Source organism: Orycteropus afer, unplaced genomic scaffold (genome assembly GCF_000298275.1).
Source record: "Orycteropus afer afer isolate SDZICR_OR568_19922 unplaced genomic scaffold, OryAfe1.0 scaffold00147, whole genome shotgun sequence".
Taxonomy (NCBI): domain Eukaryota; kingdom Metazoa; phylum Chordata; class Mammalia; order Tubulidentata; family Orycteropodidae; genus Orycteropus; species Orycteropus afer.
The window spans coordinates 6248978-6269103 of NW_006921734.1; the positions used below are offsets into that span (position 1 = coordinate 6248978).

Below are 20126 nucleotides of genomic sequence, written 5' to 3' on the forward strand. Positions count from 1 at the left end.
ATGCACAGGGAGACGGCTCAGGGGGCAGGAGTCCATGGAGGGATGGACACTGGGAAGAGGTAACTATGGGGAGGAAGTGGGAGGGGAGCTGTTGCATTATGGTAAACTGTGGTCAATGTCATGAGACAAAGTATATGTGAACTGCTATATGGAAAGTGAATTTGCTCTGTAAATCTTCACCCACATCACAATAAAAAAAGAAAAAGAAAAAAAAAAAGAACCAATAGATGTGTCCTGGAGGAAGTGCAGCCAAAATGTTCCTTAGAAGCGAGAATGGCCAGACTTCGTCTCACCTACTTTGGTCATGTTGTCAGAAGGGACCATTCCCTGGAGGATATCATGCTTGGTAAGGTCTGGAGGGTTGATGAAAGAGGTGAAGGCCTTCAACAAGATGGATTGACATGGTGGCTGTGACGCTGGGCTCAAGTATAGCAGGGATCATGGAGCTGGTGCAGGATGAGGCAGTGTTTCATTCTGCTGTGCATGGGGTCACTATGAGTCAGAAATGACTCAACGGCACCTAACAACAACACATCTATGGAAGTAGATTACTCAGTCTTTCTTCCGAGGAGTAGCTGGTGGGTTTGAACTGCCAGTCTCCTGGTTAGCAGTCAAATGCTTTAGGCATTACGCCACCAGAGTTCCCTTAATGTGTTATGTCTCTTCTAAATTATGTTCATTGAGAGCAAGAAAACATTTTTTTTTGTAACCAGCATCTAACAGTTCCCGGCCTTTTTCTGTACTCTATATCTGTGGACTGAAGGAATGAATGAATAATAAAAGAAACTTTGATAGCTCTAAAAGACAGTGAAATCTAAAAATTCTTTTTAATTAATATAATCCATCTCTCAAATCAACCTGCACTAATGTTATATGAAATATATTAAGATGATCCAAAAATGGCAAAACTATGACTAAAGACATTCTGTGTTTGCTTAAAATTGTAAATTATAACAATTTATAAAATGTACCTTTAACTAATAATCTTAAAATGTAAAGTTCATACATAATTTTGCTTTTAGTTAACACATATAAAAATAGTAAAAGAAACTATACATCTGTGATATGTTGTTGTTGTTATGTGCCATCGAGTTGGACCCAACTCATAACAACCCCACCTTGGGTTTCCGAGGCAGTTATCACTACAGAAGTAGATTGCCCAACCTTCTTTCCGAGGAGTGGCTGGTGGGTTTGAACCACCAGCCTTCTGGTTAGCAGTCAAGTGCCTTAGGCACTACACTACCAGAGCTCCTCATCTGTGATATAGCTGGGTTTATCAAAATAATTTATTCAAACTTTACAAAAGAAAAGCAAAAAAAAATTATCATAATCTAATCTGTATTATAATCTTGGAAAAATTCTAACTACATTTACTTCCAAATTTTATTTTTTTACATGGATCGATAGCTATCAATCAACTGTTTGGATCAGAGAGCAAGATTCAAGTCTTCACAGATCTTCTTATATGTTTTGAAACATGATTCATCTGACATGGATTTTATATTTTCACACATTAAAGATTTTTATAGGAAATTGTATTAACAAAATATATGAATATTCATATAAACCTTCAGTTCCAAAACTCTCATTTTTATAAGAATAAAAGTAATGCATCACTATTGTCCATCAATTCATTCATTCAGTCATTAAGTCATTATCAAACATTTATTGATTGTCCATTTATTAGGAATACACAAATTTTCAACACCTCACAACATGGCTAGGGATTTGCTCAATCCTCTCTATTCAGTTCTGTTCTATCCTATATTCTGTACTTTTTATATTATACACTACTCCTACTAATACATTAATTAATTACTAACTCTCTTCCTAACAACCTCTTCTGGCTTGCTAAGTCTCAAGACAAAAAACCCAAACTTTTCTTGCATGGTTTTTGGTATATTCCCTAAACTATCCCTTCCTAGCTCTATGCACATACAACCTTGTATGGCCTTATCAGTACAGTCAAGCACATCTCTTTGCTGCTCGTACTAGGCATGCACATTTCTATCACAATGTCTCAACTTTTGATGCTTCAATTAACCATGAATCCCTTCTTTGCTGACATTTAGCTAAATTCCATTCAGCCCTCAAGGAACATTTTCTCAATGGCATCATCTCTTAACTACCCAAGACCAAGAACCCCAATCCAGGTTTGCATTTAAAACCTATCCAACAATTTCCTTTCTAAAGGTTATTTTCCTCCTGGGGCCATTTTTGTTAAATGAAATGATTACTTCAGTTAGATTTTAGCTTCCTTAGCACCAAAGAAGGCCTGCAGTTCCCTCAGACTCCTCTATATGTTTTTCTTCTTATAGAGATATAGCAGAACAAGAGCATAAAGAGAAAGTAATGGTATAGATAGGTTTTGAATAATCGTTTAAAGCATCTCCCTTGTCTTTCTTCTAGAAAAATTCTCTAAATTTTCTTCTCAATCTTCAGTAATAATTACATAGTTTTCTGAAATCCTTTTTAAAAGAAAGATTTATAGGTTCCTTATTAAAAGATTCATCTTGTTTTACACAAATGTACATTTAAGAAGAAAATACTTAACCAGACAAAATGATTTCTCATCAAAAATTTTTAAAAAATCATAAATAATACATAACACATATTAATACTGATGTTACTTAGAGATTGTGGAATTGGATATATACATATCATTTATATCATATTAATCTGAATCTACCTTTTCCAGAACTGGCAGCCAAGATACGACAAGATGTAAGTTCTTTAAACAGAGCCAGTCTCCATTGCGGGCACATTCTTTTAGCATTTGAATTGCTAAATCAGCTTGACCCTGACCCATGGCAACCTGCAAAACGAAGGGAAAAAAATACGTATATTTCTTAATGTATTGACACATAACATTATACCTAGAAACCAAACCCACTTCCATTGAGTAGATTCTGATTCATAGCAGCCCTATAGGCCAGAATAGAACTGCTTATAATGTTTCCAAGGCTGTAAACGTTCATGGAAGCAGACTGCTTCATCATTCTCCTGCGGAGTAGCTGGTGGGTTCAAATCGCTGACTTTTGGGTTAGCAGCCCAATGCTTTCACCATGGCAGGATAACATTATAAGAAATTCAGAAATATCCTGCCATCCACACTGAACTAAATCACTGTAATCAAACTTCTAAAATTTTAATGAGATATTGGACTCTGCTGCCAATGAACTCAGCAATCATCGTGTTTTTGTCCTTACATCAGTGGTAGACTTTTTAAATATATTGTTTTCCATTTGTTAAAAATATTTTCTCATTATCACTGCCATTGATTCAATTCTGACTCAGAATGACCCTACAGGACAGAGTTTAACTGCCCAACAGAGTTTCCAAGTTTGTAAATCTTTGTGGAAGCAGACTGCCTCATCTTTCTACTGCAAAGCAGCTGGCGAATTCGAACCTCCAACCTTTTGGCTAACAGCCTAATGCTTTAATTCTCATTTAAAATATAGAATAATATAAGATAAAGAATTAATGAATACTCTTTGTACCTTATTCTATTATTTCTCATAACTCCTGCCCTCTCAAACATCAACACTGACCTTTTACTCACTGCTGTCAAGTCGGATCCAACTCATAGCGACCCCTCTTTGGGTTTCTGAGGCAATATCACTACAGAAGCAGACTGTCCAATCTTGCTTCTGAGGAGTGGCTGGTGGGTTTGAACCACTGGGCTTCTGGTTAGCAGTCAAATGCCTTAGGTACTACACCGCCAGAGCTCCTTAAAGAGCTAATATTTTATATAACTATAGTGAAGGTTGGCGGTTCAAACCCATCAGCCACTCCTCAGAAGATTGGGCAACCTACTTTTGTAGTGATACTACCTTGGAAACCCAAAGGCAGGGGTCACTATGAGTTGGAGACGATTCAACGTCACATAACAATAGTCTTGTTGACAGAGACGATTTGATATCAATACTACCATTTCATTGCCCAGTTGTTACATGCATATGAGGCAATTGAAAATACCGTGGCTTGGGTTGGTTCACCTTAGTGTTAAAGAGACTTCTTTGCTCTTTAGCACTTTAAAGAGGTCTTCTGCAGATTTGCCCAGTGCAATCTAGTGTCTGATATCTTGACTGCTGCTTCCATTGGTGTTGATTGTGGAATCAAATCATGTGAAATCTTTGATAACTTCAATCTTTTCTCCATTTATCATGATTTTGCTTTTGGTCCAGTTGTGAGGATTTTCATTCTCTTTATATTGAGATGTAATCTGTACTGCAGATTATAGTCTTAATCTTTTTTCTACTTTAGTGCAACAAATTACATTTCTTCTAATTCTTTTGTGTTTGCATTCATAATTTTTTTTCATAGTGATAAAATGATACTTGGAATTATATAACATTTCAGAAAATTTTGGGAACAATTTAGCCTCCTATTTGCTTAGTTGCACATTAGACCTTGAAAATTAAAAGCAACAACAATATACTGGTGTATATTACCTCTTCTACTACATGCTTCAGTATGGAGTGATTCAGATGTGGTTCCTATTTTCAAAAACTTGATAGTGTAATTCCGAAAACAAAATCCTTGAAACCTACCTTTCTTTTGATTTCTCCCACATTGCATATATTTGGCTCTCAAGATACAGATAGTTTCTCTGTGTAATTTCCTGACTCTTCTTTATCTAGGAAACCTAACATGATGGTGTTCCTTATGATTCTATCCTTAGCTCTCTGCTCCTCAACTGCTTCTTAGAGCGATATAGAAGGGAAATAAAACAAGATTTGAGATGAGAGAGCTAAAGAGAGAGAAAATATGAATCTTGATCTCTCACTGAAACTATATTTCAAATTTTTCAATTCCTAATGTCCATCTTCACTTTAAATGGTAGAAAGGCTACTTTATGAAATACAAAACTTCTAATCATTGAAAATATTAAAGCAGAAGCCAAATAACCCTAGCTAACAGATTCAGTACATAACATTTCCATGGTATTTGAAAGCTTAGACTTAACTTAAACTTAACTCTAGGATTGCATAACAGTATTAGTCAAGAATCTGAAATGGCTGCACATCACTTAATGTAATCAAGTCTAAACTCTTCCAGAAGTGTTTTACTAATAATTTATATAACATTTCTATATCAGTACAGTGGTGTCTGTGTGCATATACATACACTCATATTTTTATAGGTTTATTTATATATATTATGGAGCTCTTGTAGCATAGTGCCTAAGGCATCTGAATGTTAAGCAGAAGGTAGGCAGTTCAAACCCACCAGTCAATCTGTGGAAGAAAGACTGGGCAATCTACTTCCATAAAAATTTACCACCTTGGAAACCCTAAGGTTGCTATGAGTTAGAATTGACTTTATGGCAGTGAGTTTGTTGGGTGTTTTTTTTTTTAATTTTAATTTTTATTTATATATATTATTTACAAGTATACATATATAGGGTATAATGGATCTAACTTTTTTTTACCATATAATGATCAAAACAGTTTATGTCTGCATGTCTGTAGATTACTTAAAACCACAGTGATTTCTTTTTTTATAACATGTACAACAGAGCATATCATTTTTATCTAATTTTTATAATATTGATTTTGTTTTCAGAATTACACTATCAAGTTTTTGAAAATAGGAACCACATCTGAATCACTCCATACTGAAGCATGTAGTAGAAGAGGTAATATACACTAGTATATTGTTGTTGCTTTTAATTTTCAAGGTCTAATGTGCAACTAAGCAAATAGGAGGCTAAATTGTTCCCAAAATTTTCTGAAATGTTATATAATTCCAAGTATCATTTTATTACTATGAAAAAAAAATATATGAATGCAAACACAAAGGAATTAGAAGAAATGTATTTTGTTGCACTAAAGTAGAAAAAAGATTAAGACTACAATCTGCAGTATGGATTACATCTCAATATAAAGAGAATGAAAATCCTCACAACTGGACCAAAAAGCAAAATCATGATAAATGGAGAAAAGATTGAAGTTATCAAAGATTTCACATGATTTGATTCCACAATCAACACTAATGGAAGCAGCAGTCAAGATATCAGACACTAGATTGCACTGGGCAAATCTGCAGAAGACCTCTTTAAAGTGCTAAAGAGCAAAGAAGTCTCTTTAACACTAAGGTGAACCTAACCCAAGCCATGGTATTTTCAATTGTCTCATATGCATGTAAGAACTGGGCAATGAATAAGGAAGACTGGAGAAGGAAGTGTTGATGCTTTTGAGTTGTGGCATTGGTGAAGAATACTGAAGGTACAATGGACTGCCAAAAGAACTAAAAAATCTATCCTGGAAGAAGTACAGCTGGAATGCTCCTTCGAAATGAGAATGGTCAGACTTCGTCTCACCTACTTTGATCATATTGTCAGAGGGACCATTCCTTGGAAAAGGATATCATGCTTGGTAAAGTGGAGGGTCAACAAAAAAGAGGAAGGCCCTCAATGAGATAGATTGACACAGTGGCTGCAATGATGGGCTCAGGTATGGCAAGGATTATGAGGCTGGCATAAGACCAGACAGTGTTTCATTCTGTTGTATATCAGGTCGCTATGAATAGGAGCTGATTTGATGGCACCTAACAACAGCAACAACAACAACAACCTATGCCATGGTGTTTGCAATCGCCTCATATGCATGTGAAAGCTGGACAATAACTAAGGAAGACCAAAGAAGAGCTGATGCTTTTGCATTGTGGTGCTGGCAAAGAATATTGAAAGTACCATGGACTGTCAGAAGAACTAACAAATGTGTCCTGGAGGAAGTGCAGGTAGAATGCTCTTTGGAAGTGAGAATGGCCAGACTTCATCTCACATGATTTGGTCATGTTGTCAGGAGGGACCATTTCCTGGGGAAGGAAGTCATACTTGGTAAAGTGGAGGGTCAGCATAAAAGGGGGAAGGCCCTCAACAAGATGAATCCATAAGTGACTGCAGTAACGGGCTTGGGTATAGCAAGGATTGTAGGCCTGGCACAGGCCTGGACAGTGTTTTGTTCTGTTGTACAAAGGGTCACTATGTGTCAGAGCCAACTTCACAGCACCTAACAACAACAAAGTAGAAACAAAAACAAGAACTCAAAATTATCAAAATATGCATAAACTGTGTAAAAACAATTTGACGTTTCATGAAACCTTAAGAAAGATTTACTGGAGGAAAAACAATCCTTAAAAAGCACAATAGGAAAATAGAAAAACTGTGTAAGTTGAAAACATAAGCATTTACAATGAAAAAGTAATGTTTTGGTGCTTTAACCTAAAATAATCTCTAAACTTTCTTAATTGGATTTAATATGAAGTTTTGAAGAAAAGCCAAACTAATAAAATGAATTAATTATCTTCTCCAAGAATGTTAAATAATGAAAAGTTTAGTACACAAACTATGTATGTTTTATCTTTTTACCAAAGTCACTGCTACCTGGTACAACTTGTAGAAAATGTTCTCCTTCCCTGAGACACCTCATTTACAACTGAAAACTGTCATGATGAATATACTAAGCTATTACAACTATGACCTCAGTGGTGCTCCCTAGAGTTGTACAGTGTAAGATCTACATATCTGAGGCAGGCAGTCCTGATTTTCTGCTATCTTCCATGTCTACTGTTCCTCATGAGATTTTTATGTTTTAATTTGTGGTGGCTATGAAATATTTTTAATTACTATTAGTTATGTTCCCAATGATAAAGGTTTATTTGTAAATCTATCAAAAAACTGAGGGTAACATTAATAATTTAAAATTGCCAACTTACATGCAAACTAAACTGAAAAAAGAAGTCAACCTGAAGAAACAAAAGTTCTTAAATTCCCCTCAGGAAAAAATTATATTTAATTAGATAAATTCCACTCAAGAAAATATATTTCTTTCATGTCAGTTTTTTCAAGCAAACATTACTATGATTTGTTGTGAAAATATCCAAGGAAAATTTTTAAATTATTCTCAAAATGTATGCAAATAGTGTTAGTTTCCTCTTGCTGCTATAAAAAATTACCTCAAATTTAGTGCCTTAAAACAACAGAAATTTATTATCTTAACTAATTTCTCAAAGTCAGAAGTGTCACTGGTCTAAAAGTCAAGGTATCAGGGTATAAAAATAAAGGAAGTACTACAATGCTGCATTTCTTCCGGAGGCTCTATGAGATATCCATTCCTTATGTTTTTTTCTAGCTTCTATAAACTGCCTACATTTCTTTGTCCATAATCATTTTTCTCCATTTTAGAGTAAACAGCATAGCATCTTCTCTTCTCTCTGACCTCTGTTTCTGTTAATACATCTCCTTCCTTCTGACCCTCTGCTTTCCTCCTATAAGGACCCTTATGATAATATTGCATTGCCAGGAAAATCTACTCACCTCAATATTCTTAACTTAATCATATCTGCAAAGTCTCTTTCGCCAAATTAATAACATAGTCACAGGTTCTGGGGATTAGGATACAGATGTCTTCCAGAAGCTATTATTTGGTTTACCACAGCAAACACATCCATTTCACTAATAGGATCAAGTGTGGCAGGAGGAACAATATCAGTAGTAAAAACAGCAGGGCACAGAAAACTGACCTGGTGATAACACTCCCCACTTCTTTCAGCATTAGCGAGTTCTTGAAGTTCCTGAGAAGGATCAGCACCCGGGGAAATAATGATCAAGATGGGTTCTATTTCTAGTGTCTCTTTGTATAAACGTTTGAGATTTAGAGGAAGTGGAGACAATTCTTTCAGTCCTAAAAGAAACATTAATTAAAAATAAAATGCAACATGCATCAGAAAAAGTCTATTAAACCTAATTTTGTGAAATATAGAGTACCAAGGTGAATTATAATCCCACACATAATAAATTTTTTACTCACATTTACTGAATGCTTAGTGTGACAGACATTTCTTCTAAATGCTTTACATTTATCACATCAGCTAATACCACAACCTTATGAGATGAGTCAGTGTATCATACTGGTGTGGCCTGCCTCTTACTGAGATGCTATAAGTATTTGTAATACTAGCAGGTCATCCATGGCTCCAGACTAAGACAGGCTAGAAAGAAGAATGTAGTGGGCTACTTCTGAAAAAACTGGAAACTGAAGAATGGCAGTAAAACCTTGTCTGATAGTGCCAGAAGATGAGCCCCTCATATTGGAAGCCAGACAGAATATGACTGGGGAAGAGCTATCTCCTCAAAGTAAAGCTGGCATTATGAAGGGGATAGAGAAAAGCCATCAGGACCTACATTTGATGATGTGGTATGACTCCAAATAAGAAGAAACAGCTGCAAACATTCACTAATACTCAAAATGTGGAATGTACAAAGTATGAATCTAGGAAAATTGGAAGTGTCAAAAATAAAAGGAAATACTTAAAGATTGATATTCTAGGGATTAGTGAGCTAAAATGGACTGGTATTAGCCATTTTGAATCAGACATTTATATGGTTTATTATGCCAGGAATGACATTAATAGAATTGAACAGGAATAGCATTAAATTTTTTGTCCAAAAAAAAAAAAAAACCTTCAAGCTCTATCCTGAAGTACAATGAAGTCACAGATAGGATAATATCCATATGCCTACAAAAAAGACCAGTTAATATGACTATTATTTAAGTTTATGCACCAACTACTAAAGCCAAAGATGACGAAATTAAAGACTTTTACCAATTTCTACAGTCTGAAATTGACCAAACATGCAATCAAGATGCATTAATAATTACTGGTGATTGGAATGGAAAGGTGGAAACACAGAAGAAGCATCAGTACTGGAAAATACGGCCTTTATGATACAAATGACACCAGAGATGACATGATAGAATTTGGCAAGAACACCTATGTAACTGCATATATCTTTTCTCAACAGCATAAATGGTGACTACACATACGGACCATGCCAGATGGAATACACAGGAATCAAATCAACTACATCTGTGGAAAGAGACAACTGATGGAGAAGCTCAAAACAAGGCTGACTATGGATCAGCCCATCAATTGTTCATATGCAAGTTTAACCTGAAACTGAAGAAAATTGAAACAAGTCCATGAGAGCCAAAATATGACCTTGATTATATCCCACCTGAATTTAGAGACCATTTGAAGAACAGATTTGACACACCAATGACTATAAAGCAGATGAGTTATTGGATGACATCAAGAACTTCATACATGAGGAAAGCAAAAGTTCATTAGAAAGACAGGAAAAGAAGAAAAGATCAAAACAGATGTCAGAGGGGACTCTGAAACTTGCTCTTGAACAGAGAGCAGCTAAAGCAAATGGAAGAAATGATGAAGTAAAAGAGCTGAAAAGATTTCACAGGCCAGCTTGAGGAGACAAAGTATTATAATGTTATGGCAAAGGCTTGGATTTAGAAAATTAAAAAAGAAGAACACATTCAGCATTTCCTGATCTCAAAGAACTGAAGAAAACATTTAACCCTCAGGTTTCAATACTGAAGCAAAATACAGGCAAAATACTGAATACTACAGAAAGTATCAAAAGAAGATAGAAGGAATATAGTCATTGTGCAAAAAAAAATTGGTCAACTTTCAACCATATCAAAAGGTACCATATGGTCAAGAAAAGATGGTATTGAAGGATGAAGTCCAAGTAGCACTGAAGGAACTGGCAAAAGAACAAAGCTCCAGGAACTGATGGAATACCCACTGAGATGTTTCAATAAATAGATGCAATACTTGAAATGCTAACTCATTTATGACAAGAAATTTGGAAGATAGCTACATGGACAATTGACTGGAGGAGATCCATATTTGTGCCCATTCCAAAGAAAGGTGATCCAACAGAATGCAAAAATTATCTGGCAATATCATTAATATCACATGCAAGTAAAATTTTACTGAAAATAATTTTCAAATGGTTGCAGCAGTACATTGATGGGGAACTGCTACAAATGTGGAACAAGGGATATTATGTCAGATGATCTGATGGGAGATGGATCTTGTCTGAAAGCAGAGAATACTAGAAAGATGTTTACCTGTGTTGTATGGACTATGCAAAAGCATTTGTCTGTGTGGATCATAACAAATTATGGATAGGATTGAAAAGAATGGCAATTCTAGAACAAGCTCATGAGGAGCCTGTAAATAGAACAAGAGGCAGTCATTCAGAAAGAAGAAGGCGATACTTCATAGTTTAAACATCAGATAAATTGTATGCCAGGGTTGTATTCTTTCATTATATTTATTAAATCTACATAGAGCAAATAATCCAAGAAGCAAAACTATATGAAGAACATGGCATCAAGATCAGAGCAAGATTCATTTACAGCCTGCAATATGCAGATGATACAACCTTGCTTGCTGAAAGTGAAGAAGTTTTGAAGCACTTACTGAGGAAGATCAAAGACTATAGCCTTCAGTACGAATTACACCTCAAGAAAAAGAAAACAAATATCCTCACAACTGGACCAATAAGCAACATCATGATAAATGGAGAAAAGACTGGAAAAATGAAATCCTTGTTAAGGATTTCACTTTACTTGGATCCACAAACAATGCACATGGAAGCAGTCAAGAATTCAAATGACATACTGCAGTGGGCAAATATGCTGCAAAAAAGCTTTAAAGTGTTAAAGAGCAAAGGTGTCACTTTGAAGAAGAAAGTGCGCCTGACCCAAGCCATGGTCTTTCCAATAGCCTCATATGCATATGAAAACTGGACAATGAATAAGGAAAACCACAGAAGAACTGATGCATTCTAATTATGATGTTGACAAAAATACTGAATATACCATGGACTGCCGGAAGAACCAATAAACCTGTCTTAGAAGAATATAGCCAGAATACTCCTTAGAAACAAGGATGGCCGGATTTTGTGTCACATACTTTGGACAAATTATCAAGGAGGAGAACAGTCCCTGGAGAAAGACATCATACTTGGTAAAGTAGAGGGTCAGTGAAAGAGGAAGACCCAACAAGATGAACTGACACAGTGGCTGCAACAATGGGCTCAAAATCAGCAACAATTGTGTGGATGGTGCAGGATGGGGCAGTGTTTTCTTCTGTTGTACATAGGGTCACTATGAGTCAGATCCAACTCAATGGTATCTAATAACCACAATCAGATGAGTACGCTGATAACCACTTTTAACAGATGAAGAAACACAGAGCCAGCACTGTGGTCTCAATATACAATTTCCCCCCTATTAGAGAATATTAAACCCAACTATGCAGCTTTTCATTCATAAACAGTGGAGACTGAAGTTGTCAGTGATTTCACTTTACTTGGATCCACAATCAACACACTTGGAAACAAGAGTCAAGAAATCAGATGTCATAACTTACTGGAGAAATCTTCTGCAAAAGACTTCTTTAAAGAGTTAAGGAGCCAAGATGTCACTTTAAAGACTAAAATGCACCTGAACCAAGCCATGGTATTTTCACTCATGGTATTTATATGCATGTGAAAAGCTGGACAATGACTAAGGAAAACCAAAGAAGAGTTGATACTTTTAAGTTGTGGTGTTGGTGAAGAATACTGAAAATACAATGGACTGCTAGAAGGATGAACAAATCTGTTTTGGAAGTACAGCCAGAATGCTCCTCAGAAGCAAGAATAGCCAGACTTCGTCTCACCTACTTTGGTCATATTTTCAGAAGGGACCAGACCCTGGAGAAGGGATATCATGCTTGGTAAAGTGGAAGTCAGAGAAAAGAGAGAAGACCCTCAAGGAGATGGGTTGATAACAGTGGCTGCCACGATGAGGTCAAGCACAGCAAGGACTGTGAGGATGGTGCAGGATCTGTCAGCGTCTTGTCCTGCTGTGCACAGGGTCACTATGAGTTGAAGCCAATTAGATGTCACCTAGCAACAATAAAGATTTATTTCTTATGTCATAATAGTTATTTGTTATGCTAATGCATTAAGGAAGAAACAAGTGGTATAAAAAGTGAAAAGAATGCATGAATTAGAGAGAGAAATATACAGTTAGCTTATATTTGTTAGCTCAGTGACCCTGCACTGTCCCTCAGTTTTCTCAAATGTGAAGAAGGGATAAAACTCATAGGAGACCAGAACTAACCTATACAGCAATGCTGAGAAACAAATATCATTAGGTGAATAAGAGAACTAAGAATCAAAGATGAAAAGTCTCATCAAAGATCACCCAGCTGTTAATTACTAACTGTATTCAAAAACAATTCATTTGTGCTTCTTCTATTCCGCTGTACCTCACAAACTACCAAATCCTATACAGACACATCTGAAGCAAGAGTTCTCACTATAGTACTCTCATACACTCAAATATAATAGCTTTGCATACTAACAATACCATGATTATTCAGGACTACAAAGGTTTTCAATGATAAACACAGAAGGATTAGTATTTTCTGCAATTTTATAAAACTCTCTGCTAGCTGGTTTATATCACAAATTCTAATTTTGAGAAAACATGCATATGTTGTTAGTCAAAATGACAATAAATAAGAAAGTTTCTAAATTAAATTTTATATATATACACAAATATGGAATACACACACACACACACGGAAAAATGGGACAGAAATGGAGAACTTCCACAAAAAAATTGCCAGCACACTATTTAATTGTGCTAGATTTTTTTATTAAAACATAATTCTAAAAACCTCTAGATTCAGAAACAGCGAAGATCCATTATCTTTGGATGACTCTTTGCTTCAAGAAAAATACTTTTCAGTCTTTCTTGAACTAGTTTTTCCAAACTTCACTTGTACAAAAATAATAATGGTATGGCTTATTATTCTCATATGAGTGCATAACTTTAACTATTCAGATAAGACTATCTAAAAGACTTAACAAAAATGTATTGTGTACCTTGTTTATGATCTAAAAGATACAACAATTCTTCATTTTGTGTTTTAGAAAAAGATAACTCTTTTTGAAGGAGTAACTTCCTAAAGTTATGGCATAATCCTAAAACTATGACTACAAATAGGACTAGGCAATAAAGTTTTGGAACAAACACTTGATTCTCTGCTTTGAAATTCTAACCATAGACAAATGTCTAAAGTGCTTTCATAAGGACATATTTTTTAAAACCTCATATATCTTAACTAAATGTAGAATGTGACTTATGCATCACATTGAATACAATATTAACCACGGTCGTACCCAACACAGAGAACTGTGTTGAAAACCAAGTAGAGAATGCAAGATAAGTAGAATGAAATTAAAAGAAAATCTTATAATCTTGCTACACACAAGTCAACATAAAATAAAATGCCAATAAAAACCAAATATTTCAAGTCAGTAACAGAATTCCAGAAAAGTATTACACTTACCCAGAGTTTTACATGCAAATAGAGCCATGGCACTTTGCAATCTGTCTGGTCTGAGAGCCTGTACCACAAGAACCTTAAAATAAAGCACAGGTTATTTTTAAACAATAAAGTTTCCAAAAAAGCTTTAACTAAACAAATAATTAATGCCAATCAATTTAAGTAAATAAATATTTATTAAAATCTTTGAAAACATCATTGTGCCACTGTATTAACTATGCTTCAAAAAACTGTCAAATAGGTATATACTTCATCAAACCTAATATCAAAAGAAAACAACATGCAATGGTCATAGGATCATGTCTACAGGATCTATGGAAGAGCCAAATGGCAGATGAAAATAGAAGTAAGTAGGGAAGGCATTTCTGGTGACAGCAGAACAGAGGTCTGGAAAACCTTTCTGAAAGTTTAAAATTACTATTTTTATGCTGTATCATGTACAACAAGAATACTCCAAGATGCTTAGGCTTTCATATTATGAGTTTCTTGGTGGCTGTTGTTAAGTTTAACACACTTGGTGGAATAAAATTCATGTATATGGAGACACAAAGGGAACAGAAACCACAGGCAGTAGTTTAGTGAAGAGATACAGTCATTTCCTAGAGTGTCAAAACCTGTGGAGTTTTCCCACAATAAGCTTTTTGGCTAGTCAGAAAATATAGTGGAACCCAATGGTGAATTCTTCATTCTATTTGGAAATGAAATGGGAACAAATCCCTTGTTCCTCCCCAGTTAGTCTTTACCTTAGATCAAACCCTGGGAGATAGTGAAAAACCTGTACAATCTATACATTAATTTCTTTCTGAAAGACATTTTTTCTATAGTAAATCACCCTTGAGTTAAAGCAGAGGAAGTGACAAAAGATAAAATGGAGACACTTTCACTAGAAAATTTGCCAATAATTTCATTATATGGATAAGATGGCAAAAGCGGAAAGTCTTTCTCTCTCTATGTCACATTAATGGCTATATAACCTCTGAAAAGGAAAGCTTTTATTTAAATGACTTCTGAAAGGCAAGAGAAACATTTAATAATTTTTGCATTAAATAACTCTTTTACCTGCTGAAATAAGGAAACTTTTTTTGCAAGAATAGATGGAAACTCTTGTTCACACACTGAATTATGATAATAAGTACGCCACAAAGCTGTATCTTCAAAGCAGAGTGTCTGATAAAGACTGGGGAGAGCAATCTGAAAAATAAAAACAACCACATACACAGCAGTGAAAAAGGTAACACATTTTAAGAAAAATTCAAAAAAGTAAATGAAAATCAAGTATTGATAAATGTTCATTATTTGTTTTATATTTGTGTTGGTTTATATAATCATCTAGGTCAAAAATAATGTGGTAGACTATCCAAGGTTGAAGGCAAAATTAAATAAAAAGAAACATTTTCAGAGCAGTACTAAACCAGTACTTATAGTTAACAAATCTTTTCTCTGCATAAAAACATTCGTACTTAACTATCTCCACCTTGTGGAGAAAAGGCATGATATTATTAAAACTAACTACAAGTTTTAAGCATTATTGCAAGTTTGAGTTCCATGTTAGACTGTAAACATGTGGCAACTTTCAGATTCAAATCCATAAGAAAGCATGTTTTTCTAAGCCATGTTCATTTATTCCCCTAGAACTTGAACATTTGGCTCTGAACGTTCTAATTATACTTGGTACCTGACATATTTCTATTCATTGTTCAATATTCATCTTAAATAATATCATCTCAGAGGTTTTCCCCAACATACTCATTCTATCCCAAATAAAGTATTAACTCCTCAGAGAATGGCACATTTTCATCACTCTATTATTAATTTTGATAATCTTTTACTCAGGAATTGTATGTCATATTCACAGAAATATCAAAACTGAATGTGAACAAGTATAATATACTACCCGACCCCATTGCCATCGAGTCTACTCTGACTCATGGCAACCCTACAGGATAGAGTCAAACTTCCCCATAGGATTTCCAAGGCTATAAATCTTTATAGAAACAGACTGCCTCATCTTCCTTCTGAGGAGCAGCTGAGCAGCTGGTGGGTTCAAACCACTGACCTTTTGGTTAGCAGCTAAACGTTTTAACCACTACACCACGACGACTCCTAGCATATCATAATTCAAAAGAAATGGTTTGATATTTTATATATATATATTTATATGGAAAATATTCTATATTAATATATACTAATATTATATATTAATACAAATATTACATATCAAGCCATTATATATATATATATATATATATATATATATATATATATATATATATATATATATATATATATTCCTGTGCAAAAGGAATACCTTTAATGTTGCCACTGCCCAGCTTCTTTCCTGATCTATCCAAGATGGAAGTTGATCACGTATTCTTTGTTGAGAATCCTTTAATAAAATATGTTATTTTCTTTGGCATATTTGATAAAATTCAGACTTTCAAAAAACAATAATTAACTAGCTATTTTTATGAAAATTGCATTGAAAAAATGTTCATTCTATTTATTATTTATTTTACAAGTTAATATAATTCTAAGTAACATAAGGTACAGATAACTCCATTTAGACAAATGTTGCATTCATTTTTGTTGTGATTACTCTTTCATGAAATTTCAGAAAAATTTAAATGTCATAAGAACTAGCTTAAAAGTATATTGTTTTTAATTATATATTACATTTCACATATGATCTAGGTTCTATAGTACAGTTTGGGTATACTGCATTGAGGAATATTATCCATCCGACGTTGAAATAGAAAATTACAAGAGAAAAAACTAAATTTGAAATGGTTATAAAAAGTTTCAAAACCCAATTTTTAAAATCTTAGTTACATAAGAAAATTTTGCTAAATATAACACAATTATAAAAATACTCTTGGAATAAAATATACAAACTGAGGGAAAAAGTTTTTAAAAATCTACATTCACTTCTTAGTATTTAATCAACAGAATATAAATCTTAAAGGACAAAAACATAAACTTAGGTCTATTTTGAAGTAGCAATGAAGGATATATTCCAAAGACATATTCCTCTAATCAAAGTATAGGATCAGCAATAATTTAAAACTCATACGAAGCAAATTATATTTTATTATCCCAAAGCCAGAACTATTTTCTCTAAGAGTAAAATAATAAGATTTTGTTATTGTAAACTTACAACTTTCCGTAACATATCTCCAACAACCACACCTGTAAACGTATCCCATTCCTATTGAATAAAAAGATGAGGAACACAAAAAAAATCATAAAAAAAATGATTAGTTAACAAAATGTTTTTAATATCCTAAGATGCTTACAACGGAGCTTTGTAAGGACTCAGAAAAATATAAAGCTCTTTTCATATCTTTCCAATTTTTCTAGTAAAACACTAACATTATAAGAACCAGTACATGTACCAGGATAAAATATTAATATGAAATCTAAAGTAATTATTTTCTTAAAATAAAAATATAACTACATATTATATTTATGACATATGTTATATATGTATACAGACATATATACACAGTATATACGAGTCTCAACATCAAAACAATTTTAAAGTTCTGTTCAATTGACAGTTGTTTGCTACCTGTTTATTTGTTCTATAATATGCTAATACCTAACAAAACCAAAGCCTACTGCCATCGAGTTGATTTCTACTCACAGTGACCCTGTAAGACAGATCAGAATTGCCCTATAGGGTTTCCAAGGCTGTAAATATTTATTTTTTGGTAGATGAACTTTCCTTGACTTTTACAATAACAGGCTAAAACAACATTTGTCCTTCTGTGATTGACTTATTTCACTCAGCATAATGTCTTCCAAGTTCATCCATGTTACAAGGTGTTTTGCAGATGCTATGCTCTGGTAGCGTAGTGCCTAAGACACTTGACTGCTAACCAGAAGTCTGGTGGTTCAAACCCACCAGCCACTCCTCGGCAGGAAGATGGGCAATCTACTTCCATAGTGATACTGCCTCGGAAACCCAAGAAGGGGTCGCCATGAGTTGGGTCTGACTCAATGGCACATAACAACAACAAAAAAAATGTTATTCTTCAGGGTTGCATGGTATTCCATTCTGTGTATGTACCAGTTTGGTTATCCATTCCTTAGCTGATGGACACCCAGATTGTTTCCATCTTTTGGCTATTGTAAATAGTGCTGTGATGAACATGGGTGTGCATGTTTGTTCTTGTCATAGTTCTCACTTCTTTAGGATATATACCTAGTAACAGAATGGCTAGGTCGAATGGTATTTCTAATTCCAACTTTTGAAGGAATCGCCATACTGCTTTCCACAATGATTGTATCATTTTACAATCCTACCAGCAGCGTATCAGAGTCCCAATCTCTTCCACATCCTCGCTAACATTTGTTATTTTCTGTCTTGTTGAACTTTGCTACTAGGGCTGGAGCAAGATGGTATCTCATTGTTGTTTTGATTTGCATTTCTCTAATGGCTAATGATGAGCATTTCTTCATATGTTTGTGGGCCACCTGAATATCCTCCTTGGTGAAGGGTCTACTCATGTCGTCTGTCCACTTTTTAATTGGATTATTTGTCATTTTGTTATTGAGGTGTTAGAATTTTCTATAAATTCTAGAGATAAGTCCCTTGTCAGATATGTCACTGCCAAGTATTTTTTCTTAATCCATAGGTTCTCTTCTGACTATTTTGGAAAAATCTTTGGAAGTACACACAAATTTAACTTTTAGAAGGTCCCATTTACTTCTGTTCTTTGTGCATTTTGGGTTACGCTTGATAGTCTGTGTATGATATATATTAGGGCCCCTAAATTTGCCCCTAGTTTTCCTTGAGGAACTCTGTAGTTTTAGGTTTCACATTTAAGTCTTTGGTCCATCTGGAGTTAGTTTTTGTGTATGGTGTGAGGTACAGATCTAATTTCATTTTTCTGCAAATGGATATCCAGTTTTGCCAGCACCATTTATTAAACAAACATTCTCTTCCCCATTTAATGGATTTCCGCCCTTTGTCAAAGACCAGCTGGCCATAGGTTGATGGATCTATTTTTGGGTTCTCAATTCTATTCCATTGGTCTGTGTGTCTGTCATTACAGTAATACCAGGCAGTTTGACTACTGTGACTGTATAGTAGGCTTTGATATCCGGCAGTGTGAGACCTCCTACTTTGATCTTCTTCTTCAATAGTGCTTTGCTTATCCAAAGTCTCTTTCCTTTCCATATAAATTTAGTGATTGGGTTTTCCGTATCTTTAAAAAATGTTGATGGGATCTGGATTGGGATTGCATTGAATGTATAGATTGCTTTGGGTAGAACTGACATTTTCAAAATGTTCAATCTTCCTATCCACGAGCATGGGATGTTCTTCCATATATGTAGATCTCTTATGGTTTCTTGAAGTAGTTTTTTATAATTTTCATTGTACAGTTCTTTTGTGTGCCTGGTAAGATTTATTCTCAAGTATTTTATATTTTTAGTAGCTATTGTAAATGGTAATGCCTAAGGCATGTAACTGCTAACCAGAAGGCTGGCAGTTCAAACCCACCAGCCACTCCTCGGAAGGAAGGTTGGGTAATCTACTTCCATAATCATACTGCCTCAGAAACCGAAGGAGGGGTCGCTATGAGTTGGATCTGACTCAACGACAGTGAGTTTGGTTTGGTTTGGTATTGTAAGTGGTATTGATTCCCTTACTTCTTTTTAAGTAATGTCTTTGCTGGTGTAGAGGAATCCAACTGATTTGTGGATTTGATCTTGTATCCTGCCACGATGCTTAGTCTCTCAATTAGTTCCAGTAGCTTTTTGACTGAGTCTCTTGGGTTTTCTAGGTAGAGGATCATATCACCAGCAAATAGGGATAGTTTGACTTCTTCCTTACCAATTTGGATGCCTTTGATTTCCTTTTCTTGCCTTATGGCCCTGGCTCGGAAGGAAGGTTGGGCAAT

General features: G+C 34.7%; 1 protein-coding gene across 1 annotated transcript in view; it reads right to left on the minus strand.

Annotated features, from left to right (window-relative positions):
• The window catches only part of DYNC2H1 (dynein cytoplasmic 2 heavy chain 1), a 505271-nt gene that overhangs the window by 228202 nt on the left and 256943 nt on the right, over positions 1-20126 (minus strand). The window contains exons 72-77 of the mRNA XM_007946035.1: positions 17375-17425; positions 16529-16606; positions 15280-15411; positions 14224-14296; positions 8530-8690; positions 2690-2815 (exon numbers count right to left, since the gene is read on the minus strand). Of these exons, the coding sequence (XP_007944226.1) occupies positions 2690-2815; positions 8530-8690; positions 14224-14296; positions 15280-15411; positions 16529-16606; positions 17375-17425 (621 nt within the window). The remainder of the gene's footprint in view (positions 1-2689; positions 2816-8529; positions 8691-14223; positions 14297-15279; positions 15412-16528; positions 16607-17374; positions 17426-20126) is intronic.